Source organism: Dipodomys ordii, unplaced genomic scaffold, assembly GCF_000151885.1.
Source record: "Dipodomys ordii isolate 6190 unplaced genomic scaffold, Dord_2.0 Scaffold35, whole genome shotgun sequence".
In the NCBI taxonomy this organism is placed as follows: Eukaryota; Metazoa; Chordata; class Mammalia; order Rodentia; family Heteromyidae; genus Dipodomys; species Dipodomys ordii.
The window spans coordinates 8293962-8317705 of NW_012267251.1; the positions used below are offsets into that span (position 1 = coordinate 8293962).

General features: G+C 47.5%; 1 protein-coding gene across 2 annotated transcripts in view; it reads left to right on the forward strand.

The window, feature by feature from the left end:
- Lgr6 (leucine-rich repeat containing G protein-coupled receptor 6) overlaps positions 1–23744 on the forward strand; it is a 116037-nt gene that overhangs the window by 88365 nt on the left and 3928 nt on the right. For both annotated transcript variants that reach the window (XM_013017385.1, XM_013017386.1), the window contains 11 exons: positions 5563–5631; positions 7940–8011; positions 8217–8288; positions 10102–10170; positions 11310–11381; positions 12505–12570; positions 13626–13697; positions 14088–14159; positions 16436–16561; positions 17617–17777; positions 23213–23293. In XM_013017385.1, coding sequence (XP_012872839.1) covers positions 5563–5631; positions 7940–8011; positions 8217–8288; positions 10102–10170; positions 11310–11381; positions 12505–12570; positions 13626–13697; positions 14088–14159; positions 16436–16561; positions 17617–17777; positions 23213–23293 — 932 coding nt within the window. The remainder of the gene's footprint in view (positions 1–5562; positions 5632–7939; positions 8012–8216; positions 8289–10101; positions 10171–11309; positions 11382–12504; positions 12571–13625; positions 13698–14087; positions 14160–16435; positions 16562–17616; positions 17778–23212; positions 23294–23744) is intronic.

A 23744-nucleotide genomic window follows, 5' to 3' on the forward strand; every position in this document is an offset into this window, starting at 1 on the left:
AACCCAGGGCCTCATGCATGCAAGGCAAGTGTTCTACCACTGAGCCACCTTCCCAGCCCCTAGTTGTGAGACTCTTATCTCTAATTAACCATCAAAAAGCTGGAAGTGGATCTGCAGCCATTCTTGGGTAGAAAATGCTAGGCTGTGAGTTCATGCCCACTACCATAACACACACGCACACATAAAAATGAATGTACCCCTAAACACCCAAGATTAAGATTCCCTTGAGTTCATTCATGCTTTTCATTAATCAGTTTATTTTGAACATTTCACTTATTCATGAAACACATATTTTTTTAACTCTATGTCAGGTCTTATTCTGGTGTTTAAATCTGAAACAGAGAAAGGACCTATCGCCAAAGAGCTCTCATTCTGGTGGACTAGAAAGAAAAATAATATATGTTAGCCCAGGAACCCCAGAGTTTCAAAAGCCTTCATGCTTCTTCCTCTCATACCTCTCTCTCAGTTCTATAAAAACAAAGCGAGCAGGGGGTCTTGTTATCTGTTGCAACAGAACAAATTATTCCAAAACTTGGTGCCTTAAAATCGCATATTATTATTTCTCGTGGGTCTGTGGATTGTCTGAGCTCACTGGCTGGGTGGCTTTATTCCCAATACCACACCAACATCCTCCTCCCCCACTAAAAAACAGGAAAAGAAAAACTCAAAGAGTTTAATCTAGGCTTCCTTCTTGGTGTTATTACAATAAGGAATTACATAGTAGAACAAGCATATAAGGTCAAGGCTACAAGGCTCTAGCGACCAGGTCATATCTTCCCATCTATCTCATTCTATTGGTCAATGCCACTGATGAAACCAGTCCAATTTATTTATTTATTTATTTTGCCGGTTCTGGGGCGTCAACTCTGGGCCTGAGGCACTGTCCCTGAGCTCTTTTTGCCCTCTACCTCTTGAGCCATAGCGCCACTTCCAACTCTTTTGTTAATTGGAGACCAGAGTCTCACAGACTTTCCTGCCCAGGTTGGCTTTGAACTGTGGTTCTCAGATCTCAGCTTCCTAAGTAGTTAGGATACAGGCGTGAGCCACCAGTGCCCAGCTCAGACCAATTTTTGAGGAGAAGCCACCTGTTGATAGAAGAGGCCACAAAGGACTTGAGGCTACCTTTACTCAGAGCAAAGCAATAGTGAGCAACAGAGTGTGCTACTTGAAATCAAGTAGTCATAGATGGCTTCTCTGATGAGGGGTAAATTAGGCAGAGACACAGTGAAAAACAAACTTTACAAAATCTTGGAGAAGCTGAGAACTGGTGGCTCACTCTTATAATTCTAGCTGCTTTGGGGCCTGAGATCTCAGGATCACAATTCACACCAGCCTGGGCAGAAAAGTCTGAGTAAAAGCCAAAAGTAGAGATGTGGCACAAGTGATAGAACACCAGCTTTGAGTTGATAAAGTCAAGAGACAGCACTCAGGCGCTGAGTTTAAGCCCTAGTACCTCCTTCCCCCACCTGACCCCCCAAAAAAATCTTGGGCAAGAATATCCTAGACAGAAGGGATAGAAAGCAAAGGCACTCAAGCCAGACCAGCCAGACTACTGCAATGCTTGCATTAGAAATAATATTTCAATGAATGAAGATACATCCATGTTACTGATGGGAAATGGAGCTTCCCTAGGACAACAGCGGTGAATTCCTAAGGAGCTGAGCCAAGTTAAAAAGGGGGACGGGGCTCACGGAAGTGGAGGTGTGACTCAAGTGGTAGAACATCAATCTTGAGCAAAAAAGCCAAGTACAAGTGCAAGGCCCCTGAGTTCAAACCTGAGTACAAACACAAAAAGTAAGTAAAAATAAGTAAAAGAGGGAACTCTTGGCTTTGAAACTGTGAGATGTGAAATGAACTGTTTATGCAATGTAAGAATAAAAACAATGTAGACTGGGATGTAGCTGGGCGGTAAAGTGTTTGCTTAACAAGTGTAATGCCCCAGGTTTGATCCTTAGTATCAAAAAAAGACAATACACATACAAGAAAGAAAGAAAACGAAGCATCCATCTTTTTTTTTAGGTCGGTCGTGGGGCCTGAAGTCTGGGCCTGGGCGCTGTCCCTTAGCTCTTCAGCTCAAGGCTAGCACTCTACCACTTGAGCTACAGCACCACTTCCAGCTTTTTCTGCTTATGTGGTGCTGAGGAATTGAACCCAGGGCCTCATGTATGAGAGGCAAGCACTCTACCACTGAGCCATCTTCCCAGCCCGAGTCCATCTTTTTGATGTATAAAGAGATAAAGGATTCCCTCTCTGCTCTTTCCGTGCTCAGTGCTCCTGACCTCATGTTCCAGGTATCTTCTGTATCTCTAGGGACCCCAGACTTTGAAAAGCCTCCATGCTTCCTCCTCAAACACCCCTAGTTTCAATCAAAGTGCTCGATACACGTGCAGGCTTCAGCCTGACCAAGACCTGCCCTCATACGCCCTAAAGGAAAGTCTCTGCGAGCTGATCAAGGTATCTGGATCACTAAAGGCTAGAGTAAGGTAGAGATCACCAGGGCAGTCTGGGAGTAATCAGGTAATTAGTGTAGAGAGGGGGACAATTACTCAGCTCATTGGCTGCCAGGCACTTGTCACTGCCTTGCGTGGTCCTAGGGCTACGTTTCTGGCTCTACCTAAGGACTATTAAGTATAATGACTTTGTTATGGAGAGGAACCTGTCATTATCTCCATGTTAACATGCTATTTATCCACAAATCCTGCCACATCACTCTATAATTAAAGAACTTCTATATGGTCCCTCTGCCCTGGTACTGCACATCCATTAAAATGATTGGGGCAAGAATGGTTTTAAAAGACTGAGAAGAGGCTGAAGTCAGAAGGAAGGAGGTATGAGCCTAGCCTGGGCAAAAAGGCTGGAAGCTGTGACATGCTCCTGACACTAGCTATGTGGAGAGGTGTAACTTGGAAGATCATGGTTCAGGATGCCTTAGACAAAAATCAGACTGTATATGAAAACTAATGAAAGCATAAAGGACTGGAGGCAGAGTTCAATCAATACCATCCTTGCATAATGACCATAGGGGTCCTGGATCCAAACCCAAGTACCACCAAAAGAAGTTTTAAAAGGCTAAGAAGATTGGCTAGGGATCTCCTGGGAGGCTCAAAGAGACATTGGAACTCAACTCCTTTCCACTGCCAAAACCTAGGACTGTGTAACTCAGCAATGGGATTACAGAGATATCGCGGCACCTCCTACTATCATTACCCATCAAGCTTATTTCCTCATGGGCTACTGGGCAAAAACAAAGCCTACTTTAAAAAACTTGAGGGTTGGGAATGTGGCTTAGTGGTAGAGTGCTTGCCTAGCATGCATGAAGCCCTGGGTTCAATTCCTCAGTACCACATAAAGAGAAAAGGCCAGAAGTGATGCTGTGGCTCAAGTGGTAGAGCGCTAGCCTTGAGCAAAAAAGCTCAGGGATCAAATGTTTTTGCTTTCATGCAATTGTTTCTAACATATTTATAAGATGATTTCTTTGTTGCTTTGTATGTCCCTCCCCCACGGTATAAACCCTGCTTTCACTGTATTTGATGTTGGTATAATTTGTGGAGGGGAAGGGAAAAAACAAATCATTTAAATAGGGATACAGGTGAACCCATTGCAACAATGAGATGTACAAATCATTATGTCGAAAAACAAACTTTACAACTTTGGCGGTGGGGGGAGGGTAGGGGGGAAGATGGGAAGCGATGGGAAGGGGAAACAAAGGAAGAGGCAACAATGCTTGATAAGAAATGTACTCAGTATCTTGCCCATGTAATGTAACCCCTCTGTACAATATTTTCACAATAAAAAAAAAAGAAAAAAAACTCAGGGATAGCACTCATGCCCTGAGTTCAAGCCCCAGGACTGGCATATAAAACAAAACAGAAAAACCACCACAATTGGAAAGTTGTCATCTCTACTAGTATTAGGGGAAATCCTTCTTACAGCAGTGACAATTTCTAAAAGAATCCTCTGTGCCTCTCCTCCAACCCTGCCCCTGCAAAAACCAACAACAACAACAAAAAAAAAAAAAAAACAGCTTGTGCCATAGGGAAGCAAGCAGTAGGGAAGGCAATTTTTTTAAAGCCTCATGGAAGCAAATTGGCAAAGATGTGTGGCAGTGATCTCATTTCACTAGCTACCTCAGTATTCTTCACACATATATATGCACACATACACATATACATATACGTACATGCACACACACTTTTGATTTTCTTTTGTTACAAGCAGTTCTAAATCTTTTCTGATGAAAACAGAATTTGTCCTCAGCCTCTCCCATTTCTTCTCCCTCCCTCTGCCTTATCATAACCTCCAAGGGCACAAACACAGAAGTTCTTTGGAAAGAGTTGACTTGTTGAAGACACAGATACGTAGAGGTCAATATCTAGCCCCCATTGCCTTTACTATAGTATCCTGAGTGCCTCTCTCCCTCACTCTCTTTCTTTCTTTACACTTAGATAGAAACTTCCATGCAAGATCAATCCCTAGACTCAGAGGGCCTCAGTGTGGATATGTGAATTTTAAAAGATGTTGTTAAACTAAGTACTGTTTGTCAAAATGAATACTAAGAAGTGAAAACATGTTTGGGGTGGATGGGCACAGGAATAGAAGAAAGAAGGGTAAACAAATGTAGTCATTATATTCGATGTACAATATGTAAAAATGAACTATGTAACTTAGGAGTAGAAACAGGAGAAAAACGAGGGAAGGGGTAAGAAGTTTGACAAGAAATAGACTTATTACCTTATTTTTATAACTGTAACTCCTCCATATATCACCTTGACAATAAAAAATAATAATTTTTTAAAAGCGTAGGGACAGGAGAGGGAAAATAGGGGAGAACAAAGAAAGGGGTTACATTGACCAAAAAGTGTTGTACTCATAAACTGACTTATGGAATTGTAACCCCTTTGTATACCTACTTAATAATAATAACAATAATTCTAAAAGATGATATTCCTGAAAAGTGTACACACTTAAATGCCCTTAGCCAACATCTTTTTAAATTTTTCCTTCATTATTTTCTGAAATTGGAAAATGCAGCAAAAGGTAAGAAAATAATAAAGATTAGCTGTCATGCCACCATCCAAAGGTTTAAAAAAAAGCATGAAACAAGACAATAGAAAAGACACCATATCCATTTTTTATAGAAGAACCATAGCAGAAGCTAGAACCAAAGTAGTCATTTGAGGAACTTTCTAGAATCTTGAGTACTGGGAACAAAAGATCACTCTGTGCTCCCTGCTCCTCAGACCTTGCCATGGTTCCAAAGCCCTAATATATTTTCGTTGGCTTATGGAGACTTTTGGGGGGAAGGGGGCTCCAGGTACCCTTGAAGTGTCTCCTCTACTCAAAACAGTTCTGCAGCCAGGAAGGCTCTGAGCCTGAGGATTTGTGGAGCAGGAACGGAGTACAAACATTCCAAATATGTGTTTCCAGACCTTGGCAGCTGAATCCAACAGATTGGAAAACCCATCTTTCTGGCCAATCCCACAGCCAAGTTTCCATTTCTTGGGGACCCTGACATGCCCCGTTAAGCCTCTGCGCTAATGACTGTTCTGCTTTTCATTCCAGAGACCTGAATTATAATGAGCTGCAGGAGTTCCCCGTGGCCATCCGAACCCTGAGCAGACTGCAGGAACTGTAAGCTCTTCTGTTGGTTTCTCTGGGTTCTTCTTCACCTGAGGGCAGAGGCTGAAGCCAGCCCCCCCCACTCCATCATCCCTCCCCTCCTCACCTCTCCACCTCCCCACCTCCCATAGTCCTTGAAAATACTAGAGCTGTGGTCCTTCCTAGCCCCCAGGGCAGCTTGTCTTTAACCATTTTCTAAGGCCCTGAGTCCTTCCAGTCTGGGAAGACCAAGGCACAAGCCACTTCCTACAGCCTGGGCCTGACCTTGCCCCTTTTGGGATGTATCCAGAGAGGAATGAAAAGATGAACCTCAGGGGTTGTCTGCAGGATCAGCATCTCAGCACCTTGTCCCTAGAGGGACTAAGAAATGGACTGAGGGCTATGCTGTGGTCTTCCACAGCCATTGTGTATTATTATCTTAGACTATTCTCTGAGTCCCTATTGTGCTGGTTTCTGAGCTTGCTGATAAATACAAGGGAAGAGTGTGACAGACATCGTTTCTCCCCAGAGATCCTCCAGCCTTGCAAACTATACAACAAAGCCTGTGTAAATCAAGAACAGGACAAAGTAGAAATTGCATAGTATTGGCAAAATGACCATGGGAGTTCATAGTAACATTGATTGACATATGATTGTGGACTGAAGCATCTTGATGTCACCAGATGATGGATGAGGACATCCTTCATATTCCCAGTTTCCATGCAAAATTACAGGACCTTGAGATCTACTTATGAGAAGCATTTCAAGGGGTCTCACAACAAGGATAGGCTCAACAGGTGGAAATTTGAGCAAGGATTTATTTTTATATATCAAGATAAATTAGGGAGTGAGCGAGCGAGTGAGAGTGGGGGGAGGAGAGAGGAGAGAGGAGAGAGAGAGGAGAGAAAGAAAGATTTCCTGCTCCCACTCAGGAAAAGGGAGTTAAAGACCCAAAATGTCCCTATCTGCTGTGGGATTCAGGTACCATGACAGCACAGGCTCTGAGACAGGAGAGTGGTGCAGATACAGACCACATTAGAATATGGAGCTGGCAGAAGATAATAACTAGCATTGCTGGAGTCAGGACTCTCAGGGACCTAAGAGATTTAGCATACAGTTGGACTGGAGTCAGATTTAGAAGTTATGAATATTCATGAAATGAGCCCCAAACTTTCAGATAACCCAGCATTTTCATGCCTCAAATAATCATCTAAAATCTAGTGCCTCCTTCAGAATTTGGAAGGTGGGAAAGCCGTATTTAGGTCACAGAAAAGGGGTGGCTGATCCAGCCACAGGAAAAGATACCGATAAGAAACTATTGGAATTCCACTGGCTCATTGGCAATGGAGATCTATAGAGATCTATAGAGATCTATAGATCTATATCTCTGTCAATATCTACTGTCTATACATCTATTGTAGACTTGTTCCTGTGACAAAATACCTAAGCAAAAAGAAAGGATTTCTTTTGTTCACTGTTTCAGAGGTTTCAGTCCACTTCAGCAAGGGAAGAACAGCTGGTATCATGGCAGCCAGGAAGCAGAGAGGAGGAGTTTGTTGTATAGCTGGCTTTCGATGTTTTCTTCTCTTATTCTCTCTGGGCCCTTAGACTATACAATAGTGCCACCACATTCAGGGCAGGTCTTCCTTCCTCCTTACTTGATATTCTCTAGACACACCATCACCCAGAGTTGTATGCTGTTTATTTTTTATTTATTTATTTTTACTAATCTCCTACTATGTATCTACCCATCTACCAATCTGTTTTTCATCTATTCATCCATCTATTATCTACTGAGAGAAAGCTGTTTGAGGACAGACCCACTGTCCTTACAAATATGCTAATCCCTCAAAGTTTGGTTTAGCACAATCACAGAGGAGGTATTCAGAAAAAACACAATTGACTAGAAGGAATGAAGGGAGGAACAAACAGGCCTTGGTAAGGGAACTGGCTGGAGGTGTCTGAGGGTGAACCTGAGTGGGAGAAGTAGAAACAATGATGGGACAGTGAGGAGGATACAGGTGAGAGAGGCTAAGGAACACAAAGAGAATTTGGAAACTGTCGGTGTCATTGGGGCCCCTACCACAAATGAGCAGGGAACAGATTTTCCTGAACTCAGTTGCTTGGTCTTGAGTTGCTCTCACAGGCTTCCTGAAGCTTGCAATTTGGCACTCCTCCCCTTGCTCTCCTCACACTGGTCAACAGAAAGGATGAGTCTGTTGTTGACCTAAGAAATTTCATAGGTGGGATTGGAATCTGGGATTTCCAGGCTAATGTCTAGTCTGCTGTTGGAAGTTCCATGGAGCTCCCCAGGTCACTGCTTCTGGGTGCTGTCTTCCAGGGGATTCCACAACAACAATATCAAGGCTATCCCAGAGAAGGCCTTCATGGGCAACCCTCTGCTGCAGACTATGTGAGTATTGCTCTCTGGATCTTTGGGTGGGTGGGGGCACACTTTGGCACACAGAAGGCCCATGGAGGCAGAACTGTGAGATGGCTGCATTCTTCTGTGTCCTTTCCAACAGACTCCACTGGAATAATAAAGAAGCAGAGGTGGGCCTTGGTCCCTCCTGAAGTGAGTGAGACTGAATTAAGGTGTTCTGGTCTTTTTCTTCCAGCCATTTTTATGATAACCCAATCCAGTTTGTGGGAAGGTCGGCATTCCAGTTCCTGCCTAAGCTGCACACGCTGTAAGTGGATACCAAGGCCTCTCTGCTCCCTTTCTCCATCTTCTTCCTGCAGATCTCTCACTGCCAGGCTCAACCCTTAGGGAAGACATAGCTTGCAGCACTGCAGACATCTACTTTATGTATGCCTGCTTCCAGATCTGTTTGGGCTTATTGGCCTCCCTCCAACTCCATGCCTGCAGCGTCTTCCCAGATCTCAAACAAATGACAAGGACCCTTCTCCATAGCCAAGGAGTTTCATCTGGCCTCTACAGTTGGCCCTGCTCTTGGTAGCTGCTTCACAGATATCTGCTGGACTAGGATACAGTGGGTTGAGCTTCTGAGTGCCATGTTCTTGAAGGTGGTAGGATGGTTGTACGGTGGCTTAGGGCAGAACGTTCTAGGCCCCTCGCTAGGCCATCTTTATCACACTTAGCCTGAAGATCTTTGGTTTTCTCTCTCCAGCTTTTTTCACTCCCAGCCCATGTCCCACTACACAGAAACATCTGTGGATTGCTCTCAGCATCCTGTGGCCACTCAGTGCAGAGTGAACCTCTTCAAAGTACTTGTTTCATTTGCATATTTATTGCCATATTTCAACTTCATCCCAACATATGTCATTCTTCCTTTTTATAAATGGAAACCAAGGTATTCAAGTACTGACTGGGCTTGAGCACAGGCCCCTCAGGGATTTTTTTTCTTTTCTTTTCTGTGTGTGTGTGTGCGCGTGCGTGCGTGCGTGCGTTCGTGCCTGCCTGCCTGCCTGCCTGTCTGTCTGTCTGTCTGTATGCATGGTGTGCGTGTGCTGGTACTGAGGCTTGAACTCAGGGTCTGGGTGCTGACCGTTAGTTTTATCTCTCAGAGTTAGTGTTTTACTGCTTGAGCTACACTTCCAGCTCCACTTTCCAGCTTTTTGGTGGTTAATTGGAGATAAGTCTCACAAGGGAACGGATGGGTATGAATGATGAAAGGGGTGACATTAATCAAGATGCATTGTATTCATAAATTGCTTTGTTAAATCACAACTTCTTTGTACAACTACTTAAACATCATTTTTAAAATTAAATAATTTTTTTTGGATCTGGTCGTGGGGCCTGAACTCTGGGCCTGGGCACTGTCCCTCAGCTCTTCAGCTCAAGGCTAGTGCTCTACCACTTGAGCCACAGCGCCACTTCTGGCTTTTTTCTTTTTGCTTATGTGGTGCTGAGGGAATCGAATCCAGGGCCTCATGGATGTAAGGCAAGCGCTCTACCACTGAGCCACCTTCCTAGCCCCAAATTAAATAAACTTTTAAGAAGAGTCTCACATACTTTTGTGCCTGGATTGAACCATGCTTTTCACTCTCAACTTCCTGAATAGTAGGATTACAAGTATGAGCCACCAGCACCCAGTTTTTAACCCTCAGCTTAAACCCTTAGCTTCTGAGGACTCTAACCCTCTGTTTAGCGTGCCAGCCTTGAGCAAAAAAGCCAAGTAAGAGCCCAAGGCTTTGAGTTCAAGCCCCAGTACCAACACACACACACACAAAGTGGTTGAGCTGGATGTGGTAGTACATATCTGTAATCCCAGTGCTTGGGAAGCTGAGGCAGGAGGATGGTGATTTTGAGGTCAGCCTTTCTTACATAGTGAGACCTTGTCTTAGGAAACCACAAAGCAACAAAAAGGAAATGGCTGCTTGGACCCTGCTAAGCATGTTTCAGTCACCACCAGGGCCAGAGTGGCTGAGTTGAGGAAGACTGGGGTAAAGTGACATTTCCCCCCAAAGGTATAGAGACCCGGAGATGGGAGAGAGCCCAGATGTGGATAACCCTTCTCAGTCTGTTGCCTCTGTTCACAGATCCCTGAATGGTGCTGCAGACATCCAGCAGTTCCCAGACCTCAAAGGCACCACTAGTCTGGAGATCCTGTGAGTGGATTCTCTCTCCCTTCACCTGCTCTGTCTCTTCTGCTGCCCTTCCCCCAGTACACTCTGAAGCTCTTCAGCCTCCTGTCCCTGGAAGGCTGTGGAGACTCTGTGCTCCCTTCCCCTACTTCTATCCTACTTCTACTGCTGGCTCAGGCCCCAGGGTCTGCCATCTGCAGATGTAGCCGTGCCTCAGCCATGAGGAGGCTGGGCTTGGATATGTCCAGTCTGGCAGGTACACTGGTACAACAAGGGCACAGAATGAGGAGCAGCGTTGGAAGCTTGATTACCACAAAGACTTTTTTCTGATTCTCTATTTTTTTTCTGTTCTGCCAAGCAAGGAAGGGGCTTTCACCCATAGTAGGTCCTCAAGACATTTTAAGTGAATGAATGGAATAATCAAGCACCCAATGTGATTATGAGGAGTCAGCTCATTCTTGTCATTGCGAGAGCTGCAACGCTCCTCTGTGCCTTCATTGTTTCCTCTCTAGCTTCAGTGGCATGTGGGAAATTTTCCATGAGGGAAGTCATAGTTTCCCAATGATGACCTTGGCCTTGGGTCTTTCTTGAGACACCATGTGTCTAAGCCAAGCCTATTCTCCAACATGCCCTATACCCTCTCCACCCTGGCCCTCTGGGTCCTCCCCTTCTTTCCCATCTCTTCTCCCTCCCCCAGACACAGGAAGCAAAGTCTGTGTTCCCATGGCTTAGTTGGAGCTCATTTCTATCTACTGCTATAGCCATCCCTCCTTCCCAGCCCCCTGAAGCACAGAAGATTTAGTCATTGTCTCATAGGTGCAGTGTTACTGGGGACAATTACAGAGGTCAGGTGGGGCTGGGTGGAGTGGAAGGAATGGACTGGACATGTAAGGACTGTCTGCCAAGCCCAGCTCCTGGGCTAGAGCTCTCTCCCCCCTCTTCCAGCCCCAGTTCCTCCAGGCCCAAGGAAGCACTCAGATGCCAGGGTCTGCTCCTTGTCTGTCCTTACAGCCCTACCTCCTGCCCTGTCTCTCTTTTGTCAGCTCTACCTCTCCCTCCACCCCAGCCTCTGACAACAGTATCAGGCCCAGAGCTAGGGACAGGTGGCTGGGAATGGCAGGGCTCTGGGCCTGGTGCCAGCTCTGTTTCTGTTCTCCCTGCAGGACTCTGACTCGCGCAGGCATCCGGCTGCTCCCACCGGGGATGTGCCAACAGCTGCCCAGGCTCCGAGTCCTGTGAGTGGCCCACAAGCAATCTACAGCCCTGGCATTATGCCCATGTCTGTCCCTAGGTCCCACTTAGTCACGTCTCTTGCTGGAGAGAGGGGCAGCCAAGGCTCTTGCTGAGAACCTGTCCAGGAAGGACTACAATGTCATCTCTTGTGGAGGATGAAAGACAGAGTCTCTGGAAATCTGACCTGGGTTGTTTGAGGCCTAGCTCTGAGATTTATTAGCTGTGTTGATTTAAACTCACTGTTTCACACCTCAGAACCTCAATCTCCTTATTTGTAAAATGGGAGTAAACTTGTGAAGCTTGTGAAAATATGTGTAATTAACCTAGCACATAGTAAGTACTCAATAAATGGCATTATTACTCTAGTTTATATAAGAAATTACTTCCTTCTGGGACTTGGAAGGTACTTAAGTGGCCTATAAACTAAGTCATAGTTTTTTTTTTAATCTCTCTCCCCCTCAACACCAATCTAAAACCAGGGACTACCTCAGACAGGGTTTGCTGACTCGGGGGCATCACGATCTGGGGCTCCAGACCCCACCTTGCCATGGCTGGCAGCATGTCCCTGGGCAGGTCTAGTTCTGAGGTCCTGGGCCTCAAATTCCTTATCTAAGGGAAAGCGTTAGTCCAGATGTTCCCCCAAGGCCCCCAGCTCTGCTCTTCCCCTGCCAATTTTCATAAAAGGTGGTTATAAGACTACTTCACAGGATTGCCATTGACTAGCTTGCTCAGCATTGTCCATGTTCTCCTGGCTAGCTAGCCCAGTGCCCCATGCCCTGTGCCCCACTCTTTGCCTCCCTCCTCATCTCCATGCCCTTCCCACTTCCTATTGGATTCTCTCAGGATGCTCCTCCTGCAGGCCTCCGTGGGGATAGGGCAGCCTCACCTGACAAAATACTAAGTCAGCCCATTGAGGCCCAGTGAAGAGCGGGACTTGCCAAGGAAATGGTACCCTAGTGTGAGATGCATCCACAGCCATGTGCCCGCAGGGTCCTATGACCTTTGTCTGCTTGACAGGAAAGTGTAGCCCTGACCAGAGCAGCCTCTCCTGCTCTCTCTAACCTCCCCCATAGCCACTGCTTTACCCCACTCTGCCCGCCCCCATCCTCTCTCTCTCTTCTCCAGGGAGCTGTCCCATAATCAGATCGAGGTGCTGCCCAGCCTGCACAGGTGTCAGAAGCTGGAGGAAATGTGAGTCTGGGGGAAGGGGAGAAACGAAGGCAGTGGAAGCCAGACTCTCAGCAGGTCTGGCAGCAGCAAGGCTACACAGCACACGCTGACCTTTCCCCTTCTCTGAGTCAACTAAGCACAGAGTTAGGACTAGAAATTTGGCAGAGGCCTGCCATGTCCCACAGGACCCAGGAGCTGGTTCTCTAAAGGAGTCTCAAGGTGTCTCTGTGTAAGTAACTGTGACACAGATATCCAGTAGTAATTAAAGCTGGTGGGAGAACAAGGTCACCTCAGGGCGGTGGGCTGGGCACGGGGAAGCCTCGCGGTTGCTCAAGCACCCTGCATTTTGGAGTGTGCTCTCTTCCACACTCCACACACATGCACATGCAGACTCATCTGTGTCCTCCCGTCCGCATGGACATGTGCAGTAGTACATGAGACTTGAGTTTCACAAGGAAAAAAATCTCATTTGAAAATTATCTAAGCTCCACTCTCCTAGCTCCTGGGTTTTGTTGTTTGTTTTGCTTTTGCTTTTGAGCTTCCTGAGTACCCCATGCCTGTACCTGCTTCCAGGCAGAGTAATGCTTTGGTGTGCCAAGGAGAGAAGAGATAGAAGCATGGATGATGATGGGGGTCTTTGTCATCACTGAGGCCCAGGTCCATCTCCTATTCAGACAAGCAGTCTACCAAGCTCTCAAGCTCTCTCAGTCACTGGGGCTGTCCAAGGGCTAGGCAGTGCTCTGCTGCAATGCCAGGGTCTGGAGGACCCATGGCAGTGGGGGAGTATGGAAGGCAGATCAGCCAGGCTCGGAGCCAGACCCGGTGGGAACACTGGAAGCTGACTCCCTTTGGGGCCACAGGGATGGTTTTGTGGCTTTGTCTCCTGACCCACTTACCCAAGGCAACCGGATCCCCTTGTGCTCCCTTTAATTCTGGTGACTTCCGCGGGCTGGGCCCTTTCTTCCTGTGCCAGGAGAAGTGGGGGGCTCTTCTCTTTTCCTCCCAGTGCTCCGGGGATGTGGAGCAGAGCCAGAGACTGAGCCTGAAGACTCATCTAGTCTCTCTTGCTACTCTAGTGGCCTCCAACACAACCGGATCTGGGAAATTGGAGCCGACACCTTCAGCCAGCTGAGCTCCTTACAAGCTCTGTGAGTACCTGCAGCACCCAGGGGTGCCTCTATGTCCCTCTGCCAGGATCATGCCCATAGTACACATGTTCAGTTTAAGCATAGATGGTAGGCACATCATTTCCCTGCCCCATAGCTCCTTTCCCAGCATGCAACAGAAAGGCTCTCCCCATCCAGACAGCTTCGGAGGCCAGTTCTCCCACTGATTACCCAGCATGGCACAGGGCTATAGAGCCAAGATGCTATGTCTCTACCCTAGGACCATAGCCAGGTTAGGGTCTGGGAAAGAATAGGAACCTTCCCACAAAATCACTGCTACTCTCAGGATGTCTATGAGGGAGAGCCGAGACTGGGTACAATGATCCCTGTGCATGTCACTGTCCCCTCCTGTACTGCGCTTTCTCTCTGCAGAGACCTAAGCTGGAATGCTATCCGGTCCATCCACCCCGAGGCCTTCTCAACGTTGCACTCTCTGGTTAAGCTGTAAGTGGCCACTGACTTTTCCCCTGGATGCTAGGGACCAACAAGGACTCTAGGATGGCCAGTAGGAGCAGGAGGGCCACCCCTGTGTTTGTGTTTTGTGTGTGTGTTTCTGGGTTTTTGGGGGGAGGAGGGTGTCAAAGGTTTATTTTGCAAGGTTGAGGTAGAACATGGAGCCTTGTGCATGCTAGGCAAGCATTCTGCCAGTGAGCTGCATCCCCAGCCCCAGGGACATGTATAAAATGTTTGACCACACATCCCAGGGATTGGTCTCCAGCCTAATCCATCATTCTGACAGTCTGTTTGACAGACTGTGAGGTTTGTTGAACAGAAAGCTGATGTCCTGCAAGCTCTGGAACATCATCTGCTAATGTTCTACAACAGCAGCCTTGGTCCTTCCCATGATCCCCTGCCCACCCACCCCCAATGAAAAAGGTGTATGGATCAGAACTCCTTCACCAAGGTGGGACCCAGGGTGTAAGAGAACTCAAGGGCCTGCTGTCATTGTGGACAGTAGAAGACAACAGACTTTCCTTCCTTCCTTCCTTCTTTCTTTCTTTCTTTCTTTTCTTCCTTCCTTCCTTCCTTCCTTCCTTTTTCTTTCTCTTTTCCTTCCTTCCTTCCATTCTTTCTCTTTTTTTTGGTCTTTTTTGGTACTGGGGATCGAACCCAGGACATTGCACTTGCTAGGCAAGCACTTTGCCACTGAGCTACATCCCAGCCCCCATTCTTTCTTTTTCCTCCTCCTCATCCTCTTTCTCCTCCTCTTCCTCCTCCTCCTCTTTTCCTCTTCCTCCTCCTCCTTCTCTTTCTCCTTCTCCTTCTTTGTGTGTGTGTGTGTGTATGTGTGTGTGCACATGTGCATGCGCATGCACAAACACACATGTGCAGGGGTTTGAACTCAGGGTCTGGGTGCTGTCCCTTAGCTTTTTTTGCTCAAGGTTGGTGGTCTACCATGTGAGGCACATCTTCACGTCTAGCTTTCTGCTGGATCAATGGAGATAAGATCCTCATGGACTTTCCTAGCTGGGCTGACTTTGAACCCCAATCCTCAGATCTCAGCCTCATGAGTAGCTAAGATTATGAGCATAAGCCACCAGCACCTGGCAACAACAGATTCTTGGAATTGAGTATGAGGGATCATGTGGGTTTGACTCCATGGTCATGATGGCAGGCTGGATGAGGCCTCTTATCACCTGCCACACACTATGGGTACAAGTTGTTCTCTGCACAAGGACTCCTGCCCAAGGCAAAGGGAATGTTGTGCCTGCCTGCTGGCCAAATGGTGTGTCCCAAAGGCATGTCAACCCAGATTCTGAATAATGTATAGGCTCCTTTGGGCTAGCTCCAGTCCTGGCCTCAGAGACCATTCAGCCCCAGATCCTCATTTTACAGGTGATGTCTCCAAGGCCCAAGGCAAGAAGCTTGCTTGAAGCCAAAGGCCAGAGCCCAGGGCTCCATACGGCATGCCTTCAATCTCTCCACAGGCCGTGGCTGTCTGGGCTTTGGGCTGTGGTCTTAAAACTCTCACCTCCACTTTTCCTCTCCTGTTTACTCCTGCCAGATAGGTAGGGCAGATATTTTTATCCTTTGAAAGGTGAGGACATTGGAACTCACGCAAAGTTGTGACTCCCTTTGGTTACACAGTGAGTTGGTGACAGTGCCAGGTTTCCTGCCTGCCAGTCCAAAGCAGTTTCCACGACGCACCGTCTGTGGTCTTGCTGTTTGCTTTGGAGCCTTGACTTCCACTAATAATGTCTGCAGGAGAAGTTCGACAATGTCCTCACCTCTGACTACAGACAGATCCTGTAGGGAAAAATGGATGACCCAATCCTTGCTTGTGGCCAGATGACCAGTTCTGTCTTATACCTACTCAGCCTCTCCTATGATCAGAAAAGCAGAGAAAAGGCAGGGAAAAGAGACAAAGAACAGGCAGGTCCCCCAGGGGATAGAGCGGGAAGGGGGCGCTGGTTGGAACTCAGATCTGGGCACAGGAGCTATCTTTTGGAGCTCTATATGTTATCTATAAGTGGAGACAGGTTGGCATTAAGTTAGAACAGCCACTGGCCCACAGTTGGCACTCGATGTTTGTTGAGTGAATAAATGAGTTAGAAGGCCCCTCCCCCATGTATAATGCTGTCCTCTCTCTGTGCTCACCTTCTGTCCTTTGCTCCTCTCCTCTTGCCTCCATCCCAGGCGCACTGGCCACACCCTCAGCACAGCCCTGCCCCTCAGCAATCCCACTGACTGCCAATAACCCTGACCATCCACTGTCCTAGGGACCTGACAGACAACCAGCTGACCACATTACCCTTGGCTGGGCTGGGGGGCCTGATGCATCTGAAGCTCAAAGGGAACCTGGCTCTGTCTCAGGCCTTCTCCAAGGACAGTTTCCCCAAACTGAGGTGAGGATCTACTTTTGCTGACACCTAGAGACATTCATGTTGGAGCAGCTGGAGGTCAGGGAGGGACAGGGAGAAAGCTACTCCTCCCCACCCCAGCCCCACTTGAGGAAAGCCTTGGTGGCTTAGAATTTGGCCAAGATTATACAGGGCAGGCTCACCTGACCCTCCAACCAGCTGCCGCTGGTGCATTGTCCCTTTCTCACCCACATCTCCTTTGAAGCATTTCCCCATCCCAAGTGCCAATCCCAGAAGACACTGGGACCGACCTGTAACGATGGGAGTAAGACGATATGTAGGCCCTTGGAGCTCCTCCCTCCTTGCCTGGTTCTACACAGCCAGACTATCTGTCCGTCCTTGGGCGCCATCTGGGGCCCTGGAATCAGGGCAGAGCCCAGGGCACTGATGAGTGGAAAATAAGCTGCACAGCCAGTCCCTGGTGCTAATGACATCCAGGCCTTCTCCGTGCGGTGGCAGCAGCAGCACTGCCTGTGTGGCCCAGGCCTTGTCTGCTACAAGCTAATGAGTTCAGCTCCGATGTGCCCAGTGGCAGGAAGGGACAGAGTATGGGTTTTACAGAGGGCAAAGTGTCCTTGCTCCTTTCATTTTTATAAGGGAGACAGTGCTGGGGGCCAAACCCAGAGCCTTATGGCATACTAGGCAAGCACTCTGTCACTGAACGACATCTCCAGTCCCTTCCTCCTTAAATAGAAAACTCGCTGCCTGGGAAGGGGACCAACACTCTACCCGCCAGTCCTATGTGGCCTTGGGGAATTGCTCCCCATTCTAAGTCCCCTGAGGAGATTCCTTAACTGATGGGCAAAAGGTTTGTCTCTCTACCTCTCTCCTGAGGGTGAATGGGAAGACTGCAATAGGCCCAGAGCCCTTCAGGTCAGGGGTCTGGCTGTTCCATTCATACAAAGCCAGCCCAGGAGGCTTCAACACAGGAGGAAGGCATTTAGGAGTAGAAGGGCAGGCACTAAGTGGCTGGCTATATTTTGACACAGGCTGAGGCCTAACTCCAAACACACTAAGGCAGCTCATCCCCACCCCCACAGGATCCTGGAGGTACCCTATGCCTACCAGTGCTGTGCCTATGGTGCCTGTGCCAGGCTCTTCAAGGCCTCTGGGCAGTGGCAGGCTGAGGACTTCCACTTGGAGGAGGAGGAGGCACCAAAGAGGCCTCTGGGCCTCCTTGCTGGACAAGCAGAAAACCAATGTAAGTGACTGGGGGTCCTTGGGAGGATGTGGGGAGGAAGTTAGAAAGGAGCTATGAAGCCAGGGACTGGTGAGTTACGCCTGTAATCCTAGCTAGTTTAGGAGGCTGAGATCTGCTGGGCACAGTTTGAAGCTAGCCTGGAAAGAAAAGTCCACACGACTCTTCAGTGATCTTCAATGTATCTTCAATTAACCAGCAAAAAGCCAGAAGTGAAGCTATGGCTCAAGTAGTAGAGCTCCAGCCTTCAGTGGAAAAAGCCAAGTGAAAGTGTGAAGTCCTGAGTTCAAGCTCCCCATACTGGCACTAAAAAAAGGGGGACCTGGGGCAGGTGATCACAGGGAATATAGAGAGAGGCCCTGAAAAGGGGTGCTTGGGACCTGGAAGACACTGTCCCACTGTTTGTCATCTGCCTCTCCAAGGGTATTCCCAAAGGTGCTTGGGTAACCATGGCAACACAAATGTCTCTACACTTGCCTGACCCTTAGTAATTCACAAGGCATCTCACACATACCATGCCTCCTAGTCCCCGGTGGTCATGTGCTTCTTCAATGGCTGCCTCCCTGCCCATGGCCTTTCAACTGTTGGCTATTCTCAGAGAAGATGGAGCCATTAGTTTATCAACCTGAGCTGAGCAGGATGGGGTTAAATCACCTGAATTCAACCTACTTCCAGAGGGGAAAAAAGATGTATATGTCCTAGAACCAAAAGGGTGATGGATAGACTCTTGTTCTCCAAGGCTCTTCTGTTCCTCCATTCTGTCTGTGCGTGTGAAGTGAGAAGTCATGGCCACAAGGTAAAGAGGGCCTTGCTGAGAGGGGCAGATCTGGCTGTTTCTGGAAGGCCTGAGGTAGAGGGAAAGTTTGGATGGAGGCAGAGAGGACATGCCGAGGGATCATCTACTAAGTATTACCTTGGATAACAGGGAGAAGGGGTCCTTTCCTCCCCCCTCCTACCCCAAGTCACTGACAGAGTTAGGAAAGAGAGAAAGGGGCTCCTACTTCTTGGTTACCTTTTTCCATCTTGAACTTTCTCTATTTAATATCTCAACAAAGTAAAACAGAAAAATGACATCGAGGTTGGGTTCTGGTGGCTCACACCTTTACTCCTATCTACTGAGGAGGCTGACATCTGGGATCCTAGTTTGAAGCCATCCCAGACAAGAAAGTATGTGAGACTCTTATCAGTTAACCACCAAAAAGCTGAAAGTGGAGTTGTGGCTCAAGTGGTAACTGACCAGCCTTGGACCAAAAATACTCAAGGATAGTACCCATGCCCTGAGTTCAAGCCTCAAAACAAACACACGCACACACACACACACACACACACACACACACACACACACACACACACAGAGTTCCAAAATAAACCCAGAGCAGTGGTTTTAATAGAGCTAGTCATAAAATACTTTTCCCCCCTCTGAGATAAACAGAATGCCCATCAGCAAGGATAATAAGGAACCAAGGCTAGGTACCAGTGAGTGGCCCATGCCTGTAATCGTAGCTATTCCGGAGGCTAAGCTCTGGAATCCCAGTTTGAAGCCAGCGTGGGCAGGAAAGTATGTAAGACTCGTATCTCTCACCACCAAATATCCCCAGAAGTAGAGCTGTGGCTCAGGTGGTAGAGTACCAGCCTTGCATGAAAAAAAGAAGAGACAGCACTCAGTGCAAGCCCCAGAATCAGCTCAAAAACAAAACAACAACAAATCTGATAACCAGAAAAAAAATTAGAGCCAGGCACTGGTGACTCATGCCTGTGATCCTAGCTACTCAGGAGGCTGAGATCTCAGGATCACTATTCAAAGCCAGTCTGGGCAGGAAAGTCTGTGAGACTCTTCATCTCCAATTAACTCCCTGAAAACCAGAAGTGGAGCTGTGGCTCAAAGTGATAGAGTGCTAGCCTTGAGCAAAAGAGCTCAGGGACAGTAACCCAGGCCCTGAGTTCAAGCCTCAGGACTGACAAAAAATTAACTTTAAACAGCTGGTATTGGTGAAGTCAACAGAATTTAGGTCCAAACCCAACTTGAGTCTTGGACAAGCAGTTTAACATTCCTGAATCTCATTTTGCTGATCTTTTGGTGAGGAAGATATCTATTTCTGAGGTTGTTGGGGAGGATCAGAAGGTTCCACACAAGGTGAAGAATGTTGACGACTACTGTTCCAAGAGCTGGTACCTCTGGGGACATGTGTGGGGACAGTGTCATTGTCCACTCTAGGACACTGCTTATGGAGGCCAAGTGTTGGGCCATGAGTCTGGGGATCTCAGAGAGACCAAAGCTCCCCAAGGAGGGTACAAGGCCCCAAAGAGAAGTACCTAGCTGCTGGCAGGGCCAGTAGCAGGCTGTCCCCAGAGGACATGCCTGGACGTCTGCCGCACTGCGTTCTCCCTCAGGGGCTGGAAGGGGAAATGGAAACTTCCTTCCTCAAGGTGAAACTTTCCACCAGGCTTAGGTCTTGGACAACCACAGGGCGTCGAGTTCGTGGGCTGCCTGCCGCCTGTAACAGGAGCTGGGGTAGGGCCCCCCACTTCCTGTGGGAGCAAATGAGCCTGCAGAAGGAAAGTCAGGAGCCGCTGCTCCAGCCAGATTCGATTTCCTCCTCGTTTGAAGAGTGGTTATTTAACACCTTGGCTGCGGCTTTCCCAGCCTCAGACCAAGTCCGTGGGTTTCACCCCTTCTATTTCATTCATGCATTTTGATTTCAAAGAATTGCTGAGCTCCATTCTAAAGAGCAGGGGCAGGCAGGGGAGGAATGGTAGAAAGGGAAGGAAATGCCAGGGAAGTATGGGCACACCTCAGCCTCCTACCTGCCCTGATGTTGTTGTCCAGGCTGAGGGCAGCTTCACAATCTCCCAGCTCTTAGAAAAGCTCCCAACTAAACATGTTTACCCTTTAAGTGGGGGCAAAGGATCCACACAGAAAATAGACCTTGTGAGCCAAACACAAGGCTAAGTGCAACAGGCATCTGCTTAGCCTCCTACAGTAGAGGAAAGGCCCACAGGCTGTCTCAGAAACCTGAACCTTATACAGGGGTCTTTGGTTGATTGGTTGGTTGGTAGGTTGATCTTTGGCTTTTTGAGATAGAATCTCATTACATAGTCCTCATTACATGGCCTTGAAGTCATAATCCTCGTGCTTCAGCTTTGGAGTATTGGAATTCTAAGTGTGCATCACCATGCCCTTGTTACAGATGCCCTTTAAAGACAAGACATTCTTTCTCACCTTTTCCATTTTTGGACACACCTTTCCCAGTCTGGCTTGAGAAACTTAAGCCCCTTCTCCCAAAAGTCTCAATGATGACTTAGGCTGGCAAAAGAAAGTCGGGTCTTTATAAAAATGTTTTAGATTATAATTTATATTTAGCAGTATGAAGTTTAAATTTAGGGCCTTCAGCTTGCCAAGAGCTCTGCCACTGGAGCCATACCTCTAGCCCCTTTGGCTCCTTAAGTTATTTTTTAGATAGTCTGGTGTTTTGGTCCAGCCTCGTCTGAACAGTGATCTTCCTACCTATGGTCTTCCTCATAGCTGGGACTTAAGGCACATACCACCATACCCAGATTCCTGATTGAGATGGGGTCTTGCTACCATTTTTGCCCAGGCTGACCTCAAAACTCAAATCCTTCCAATTTTCACCTTCTGTGTAGCTGTGATAACAAGCATGTGCCACCATGTCTGACCTCTCATTTCAACATTCTAATGCATTTTAATATGTTTTATAGACCCTGGAAATGTGTATAACCCCCTGGAGCCACAGGTCTTCTTTTACGAAATACCATAATAGGCTGAGGATGTGCCTAGCACATTTAAGACTGTGGCTTCCATCCTCGGCACTGCTGACAACAAAACAAAACAAAAAACCCGCAATCATGAAGAAGAAAATTTCATTTGATTCAAAGGTGCCTCAGAATTGCTTTTAGCAGTGGATTTATCTTTTAACCCTATTTCCTCAGACTGAGCTAGAATGGTACAGCCCAGAGTTAGAGTTGGAAGAAACATCAACGTTCGGATAGTTTCCCACCTTTGACTCAGGGTAGAGGCATTCTCTCTTAAGTTGGGCCCTTTCTGTTTCAGTATGTCCTGTAACAAATTATGCAGCTATAAATCTCCTCCCATCCTTCTCTCTCCCTAAGCTCCCTGGTAGTGGAAGATCTAGGCTCCCTAGTGAGACAAACCTGGGTTTCAATGCTGGTTGTGGTTCCCCAGCCATGAGATCAGTGGCAAGCCACTTAGCTTTGATGAGCCTCAGTTCCCTTCTCCTGTGGCCATGATGGAGGCTAAGGAGATGAAGAAGAGGACCCCAGGGACATAAGTAAATCTATCAGTTGAGTTAGTACATCGTTGTGTCTCCTTCCTTGTTCCCAGAAGCTTCTAAGAATAGGACCATTGTGAATCCATCCCTGAATTCCTATGTCCTGGCCCAGTGCCCAAATATAGTTGAAATTATATTTGCCATACAGGGACCCTCTGTGCTCTGGTTAAGGCTGGGCTGCTGCTTTTTTGGACAAATAATTCTGGCAATGTGTTGTTGTTTGGAAGAGCTAGAACATCTCCATTTGAAATGCAATGCGCCTCCTTTTATAATTGTGTGCATGTGTGCGTGCACACGCATGAGTGCTAGTACTGGGGATTGAACTTAGGGCCTGGGGGCTGTCCTTTAGCTTTTATGCTTAAGACTGGCATTTTACCACCTGAGCCGTATACTACTGCCTACTTTGGGGTAATTAATTGAAAGGAAGAGCCTCCTGGATTTTCCTGCCTGGGCTGGCTTGGAACCTCAATCTTCAGATCTCAGCCTCCTGAGTAGCTAGGTTTACAGCCACCAGTGCCCTGAAATCACAATCCATTATGGATACTGGCTCTACTTTCTGGAGTTTAACTCCTTTATGCCTGACAGCCATTATATCCCCATTCACTCTTGCCTTCTCTAAGCTGAAGAGCATTATTTTATTCCTCCCACAAATGACCTCTGCTCCCTTCACCATTCCTGATTCACCTCTGGACCCACTACTGCTCACTAAGATCCTTCCTTAGTGTAGCATCCACTACTAGCCATGAAATTTTAATGTCACCTAGCTGGAATGGAGAACCATGATTGATAGCTCCTATCATTAGGGCAGTTACCACCTGAACTCTAAGCAGCACCTGGGGACTAAAGCCCCCTGGAAAGGGCAACAAGAACACTGAGCAGCAGAAGGAGCAAGTCTTGGTGAACTGTTTGCTGTACATAACTGGCAATGCACCCACTTGCGGGTCATAGAGAATTGCCCAAATATTTATACCCCCAAGGGTAGAAACAGATGTGCAGGGCTGCTGGATTGCCAGGCTGAGTAGAGTTAGTGAGGGATACAGCTGTGGAAAGGGGCCCGTGTGAGAACCAAGGTGGGATTTGATGGACACCAAAGACCCAGTGTCTGAGCCAGTTCCTTCTTGCCCCTTTCAGATGACTTGGACCTGGATGAGTTCCAGATGGAGACGGAGGACTCAAAGCCACACCCAAGTGTCCAGTGCAGCCCTGTGCCAGGTGAGATGGGCACTTGAGCAGCACAGAAAGGGGCAGGAACGGGGAATCAGACCCCAGGGTGTGTAACCAGGTCAGCAGATTGGCAGCCATGCTCCGGACACTGACTTTGTCTGGTGTCCAACCTGCTTGGGGAAGGCCACCTCATTTCATAATTTTGTGGCAGGGGACAAACTGAAGTTCTTTCCCTTGGGTGGCTACTTGAGGGTGACGGGCTTTTGGAAGTCAAGTAACTTTTAAAAATCAGACAATTAGAGAATATGCATTTAAGAGAGAAAACTGCTCTCATAGAGAAGAGAAGCAAGAAAGAATACCTTGGTTTTATAGCTAGGGATAGGAGTACTGCTTTTGAGTACTCCCTGGGTCTAAGATCAAAAGACAATTTTTCTCTTTGATGCCATTCAACCTAAGATGTGTTTGTCTTTTACTGATTTAGACCTAGTGCTAGAGCTTG